The sequence below is a fragment of the Carya illinoinensis genome, chromosome 14, assembly GCF_018687715.1.
Source record: "Carya illinoinensis cultivar Pawnee chromosome 14, C.illinoinensisPawnee_v1, whole genome shotgun sequence".
Lineage (NCBI taxonomy): Eukaryota > Viridiplantae > Streptophyta > Magnoliopsida > Fagales > Juglandaceae > Carya > Carya illinoinensis.
The window spans coordinates 10972083-10977484 of record NC_056765.1 but is presented as its reverse complement, the minus strand read 5'-3'; the positions used below and the strand labels follow the sequence as shown (position 1 = coordinate 10977484).

Here is a 5402-nt window from a genome sequence, read left to right as displayed (position 1 = left end):
GTGGATGGTCTTGTTGGAGCTTAGATGACATGACTCAGCTAGCCTAGAAAAATTAAGAGAGCTACATGTAAAAATCAACTGGATTAGATGGAAGTTTCCTTTGTTTCTTTTTTTAATCAAAACTGTCTCCCTTTCTTGTTCAGCTAAAGCAGTAAAGTATAACCACTAATATGATATTTTACTTCAGGGAGACCAAAACTATTTATCAAAACCACATTCTGTAAAAGCAGAGACTCTTCTTGCTTCACGTGTCCTTTTTTTTTTTCTTCTTAATAGATGTCTGTATCCCATTTAAGTTCACTATCGATCCATCGACCTTTTTCTGTCATCTTTGACATAATTGTTAACAATGAAATCTTACTTAAATTTGCATCATTACCTACCTATGGCCAAATTCCAGAAGAAACAAGCTTACTTGGACTGTTGGGATTATTTGAAATCTCTATGCAACAAGAGTAGAAGCAGTTTACCATTTAGGGGAGATTTCTTTATTTATTTACCAACTAAAGATAAGATTAAAGAAGGAAGATTATTCCATTCCTCTATATATTTTTATATCAATATCTTCTTCTTTTTTGGCCAATGTGCCATCTTTTTAGCTTCTCGGTAGATTATCAACTATTGAACATCGAATTCACTAAAAAAAGAGAAATGATATTTATAGTTATAAAGCGCGCACTTATACAACTTATGATTGTATCTAACGTTACTCTTGATGAAGCTACAAGAGTTTATTGCTCAATGTCTTCTTCAAGCTGCTATCAGGACTAGTTAAACAACCCATGTACTCTCTTTCTCTCTCTCTCACACACACAACTAACCTCAACATCAGACTGTACAAGCTTTATTGAGAAGTACCAAGACGTATTATACATTATATAGATGAAATTACTGACCTCCTGTGGGAGATTTGATGAGGTTCCTTCTTCCTATCTGACAAGTGAAAGCACACAAAATACAGGGATGGATTAGAATTATACATGAGATTATTACAGTGATTTTGAAATGATTCAGAGCTGAATCAGAAAGCTTAGAGAAAGACCATGCTATTCAGTTTAGAGCTTCCTTAGGACAATATTACACAGATGAACAAATTTTAATAAATAAAATTATGATTAGCCAGTTAGAGATGCTCTCCCATATTCGTAACAGGGGAAAAACTGATCACTCGTGGGGAGAAACATCTTACTCACTTCTTCATCCATCCTCCACAGTGAGTCCAGAAAATACTCCCATGACGAAGAAGTCAAAGCATGATGAGAGAAAGTGCTACCTCCTTCACTAAAGCTACAATAGGCTGGTTTTATAGTTTTTTCTTCTGACAGGGCAATATCTTTCCATATGTCATCCATTGAGTATACGTTTTCACCTGCTTTCTCTTCTTCAATCTGCTTTTCTGCTGAAACGATGATTTCAGGACCTCCAGTGTCATAAAAGCTCTCTTCTCCTGTCTTTGGGAAGGACAATGAATCCGCAGCTATAGTATCATGACCTCCTGTGTCATAAAAGCTCTCTTCTCCAGTCTTGGGGAAGGGCAATGAATCCACAGTAGGATTGCTAGCTGATGTTAAGCAAGAATTTGAAGATGATGAAGATGGAGACAAACCCCGTTTCTTCTCTTGAGCTTGCTTCCTCATATGAGTTCTCCAATAATTCTTAATCTCATTATCTGTACGCCCTGGTAATCTGTGGGCAATTCTTGACCATCTGCAATGGATCATAATTATAAACTAGTTAAATCATAGTTTCATTGTCCGACACTACTGATGATATACATAGGTAAAAACTAGCCAACTTTCTATATTTAGGATGTCTCAAACCTGTTTCCCCATTTGGATTGAAGTTCCAGCACAAGGCGCTCTTCTTGAGGAGTCAGCTTACCTCGTTTGAGGCCAGGGTGCAGGTAATTAACCCATCGCAACCTGCAACTCTTTCCTGTTCTGTTCAAACCTACAACAAATCAGGTGGTTAATGGCAGCTCCTTCCAAAATCCCCCATCTTCAAATAACCATACCTATTATTCATTTATTTGTCTCCCGCCACCTTCAAACCTGAAACTTTTGCTATATTATCCCATCGGCGATCCCCAAACAAACCCACAAAACAGTTCAATTTGAAGTCCTCCCGTTCTGTCCATGGACCCTTTCGGATTTCCTCTTGAACCATTTTCATTTTTTTCCTCTCTCTCTCTCTCTCTTTAACTCTTTCTGTAAACCAACTCTTCAATATCCTCTGGCGACCTAGGTGTACACTCCTGCCATTTATATAAGGCAGTCTCCATTGTTGAGAAACTGTACCTGAAAGTTTTCTTTAATATAATATAATTAAATATTGTGCATCTTCACCATACATGTGGTATATGCATGCTTATTTCCTATAAGAGAAATAATAATTACAGTCTTGGGTGTCCAAACGGCATGCAATCACTTTGAATAAATAAATAAATATGAAATCTATATGAAAAGAAATTAAATTTTTAATAGTAAATTCTACTAATTTTTAAAGCGACTACATTGCGCTTACGCACTTAACAACTATATGTAGTATTACCTATTTGGTAATAGCCCCCTTATGCATTTGATGTCAGCCATTTTAACATTATAGCCAAAGTAAGAGATTGATCTGCCGATCTGAATCTCATCATCACCCTCCTTGTAACGTTATGATTTGATAATATCAGTTTAATAAATTAAGCATCTTTTTAACAAAGATACTTACTTGATCGTGTTCTAGTCAGCTTATATTAATCTTGATCACTGATGTTGCTGACTAGGTGTGACAAACGTGGCTCATGGATCATGGTCGAAACTACTTTGATAGAAGAAATCTTTTTAATTGATATAGTTTGATTATGCAATTTTTAAGTAAGATTATGCATGTAATCTTGGTATTAAAGAACCAGAAAATAGCAATTTGAAAGAAAATCTTTCATTGTGAGCATTAGCTCCCTCCGTTGGATGCAGAAGAACGAATTTATGGAAGTCATTGTTGGAGTTGTCCCATATCAATTGTGGAAGGAGTTGGTGATCAGTTTATAAGTGTGAGGAAAAGCCTCACCTCTTGAACTAGCTCTTAAGATTAAGAGAGACTCAAAATCACTCAACATTGGTATCAAAACTCAAGTTTACCGACAATCAAACCTAATAATTTATGGAAGAAATTGGTTATCTCTGCTCCCTCGATGTGTGAGGGAGAGATTGCTGAAATTGTCCCATATTAGTTGTGGAATGGACTGTAGTCAGTTTATAAATATGAGAAAAAGTCTCATCTTTTAAGCTAACTTTTGAGACTGAGAAATGTCCAAAACCACTTAACAGTAACTAGACCTTCTTCTCCTTCCATTCGATTTGAGGAACAGGGAACTGATATCAGTGCCCCTTGACTTCAGTAAAGACCATAAACTAGAAGCCAAATAAAAGAAGAAGAAGATAACGACAAATCTTCAAAAGACGAAATAGGAACTGTTTAGGTACCATAGATGTGATCTTTGCTTTTCTTTATTAACAAGGAGAAGATGGAGGTATTAATCCAATAAATCTATTGTTTATCGAAATAATAAGGAGATCTTCCTATATAAAAGAACTGATACAATTCTATTTTTCTGCATCGAGCTAGAGCTTGTTGCTCACTTCGATAAAACAATCCAAGTTGCAATATTAAAATAGGTGAGATTACTAGTCGTGCAGCACTACATTTTTTTAAACTGATTGCACAAGGTTATCATAAAGTTTTAGTTGGGCATGTCACACTCAAGCTCTGAAGAAGCATGGGGCAATTATAAATTTTAATACCTGAATCTTGCAAGAGTTTTTTATTTTGTTTTGCTTATAGAGTATCTACCGGCATATCTTTCTTTTTTTTATGTAAAATTAACTTCATTCACCATAAACGGAAAATTACAACTTTAACCAGACACACAAAGTACAGGCTAACTACAATCGATAATAACTCCTTAGTACACAAATTCCTTTGTGACAATATGGTTTTGTCCATATTATAACTCTTAAAGACCAAAAGTCTGAGAGACAACATCACTCTGTCTAAGACAGAATGCACATAACCTCATACTCTATATAAGAGAGAGTAGAAGACACACTCTATGGACATAGTTCGAGAGACAAGTGTTTTATTTGTCTTTTTATTATCCTAAGCAAAACCATAACAGAAATTAAAGATATATAAAAAATAACGAATTACAGCTTGAAAAGCTATAGATCCACATTTTCAACCTTGGAGGAAAACAAAGTGGGCGGAGAGGGACATGTGCCAACCTAGGAGGATGATAAATAGTCAGGCCTAAAGAAACAGAAAGAAAGATGCTCGATCTGTTTTGCCTCGTGCATATGTAAAGCTAAAATGAGGAAGAGTTAATATGATTATAATGCTGTATTTTTTCAATTTAGGAATTCATTGCCACTTCAAGATCTAAGTACTTTTGGATGTGATGTGTGAGTTGATCTTAGATTCGCCTTTGGCCTTCCTAATGTGTGGAAGTACTCCATTCCCCTTTCCAACCTGTTGCGTAGGATAGAAAATGCTGTATTTTTTCATTATATTCATGGACTGAATACCGGAATCTTTGGAAAGCCGAGATTTTAAATCATTGCAATTATACTCTTCTTAAAAGTTTTAACTTAAAATAGTAACAGTTGAATACCAATAAATTCTAAAATTGCTGTTATGAATAAAGATTTTATGGGAAATATAAAATTATCATCTTTATGACCTTTTGTATGTGTTTGCTTTCCCAGATTGTTTTTTAAGAGCCAACATATCGATTGGAAACAGTACTTACATTTTCCAAGCAGAACATTATCTGTATCAGGGTTGAGGAAAATTCGAATCAGAGGATAGGATTCCAATATGATTGGAATTTACTCGAAGCAATATTGGAAGACAGTGTGTTGTGGTTGAAGAAATTGTTTTTATGTCGAATCATAATTCAGTTATATGTCGCAGTTGTTTTGTGCTCTGCTGAAAGCATAAAAGGGTGTTTACATTCTCTCTCTCTCTCTCTCTCTCTCTCTCTCTCTCTCTCTCTCTCTCTCTCTCTCTCTCTCTCTCTCTCTCTCTCTCTCTCTCTCTCTCTTGTGAATTGGTGTTTGGCATTCATGGTAATGAAATATTGCCATTGGGTTTTACTTGGTCAAATAATTTTGATTTTCACAAAAATTTCAAATTTGGTTTTCTGTCATGTATAGGACACTTGTAACGAGTAAGTATTTTGACAAGTTTTCCTTCTTTTCCCCCTCACAAAGAGAGAGAGAGACCTATGAAGGCATTTTAGGATGGAGAAATTATTTGTGCAGTCGGCAAATGCAATCAGCATGCAGTCGCTTTGAAAAAAATGAATTAATATGGGATCTATATGAAAAAAAAATTATTTTTATAACTTTTTTTTA

General features: G+C 35.2%; 1 protein-coding gene across 1 annotated transcript; it reads right to left on the bottom strand.

Moving 5' to 3' along the window:
- Positions 1–633: 633 nt before the first annotated feature.
- Positions 634–2249, bottom strand: LOC122293434 (transcription factor MYB59-like). Its single transcript, XM_043102009.1, has 3 exons — positions 2052–2249; positions 1821–1950; positions 634–1707 (listed from the first exon to the last, which is right to left on the bottom strand). The coding sequence occupies exons 1-3, from the start codon at positions 2170–2172 to the stop codon at positions 1116–1118; spliced, it is 843 nt and encodes a 280-aa protein (XP_042957943.1). The 5' UTR covers positions 2173–2249; the 3' UTR covers positions 634–1115.
- Positions 2250–5402: the final 3153 nt, after the last annotated feature.

Coding starts and splice junctions, on each gene's coding strand:
- LOC122293434 (XM_043102009.1), bottom strand. CDS start 2,172: ATGAAAATGGTTCAAGAGGAAATCCGAAAGGGTCCATGGACAGAACGG. Junction 1,951..2,051: donor TAATATAGCAAAAGTTTCAG/GTTTGAAGGTGG, acceptor GATTTGTTGTAG/GTTTGAACAGAACAGGAAAG. Junction 1,708..1,820: donor CAATCCAAATGGGGAAACAG/GTTTGAGACATC, acceptor GATCCATTGCAG/ATGGTCAAGAATTGCCCACA.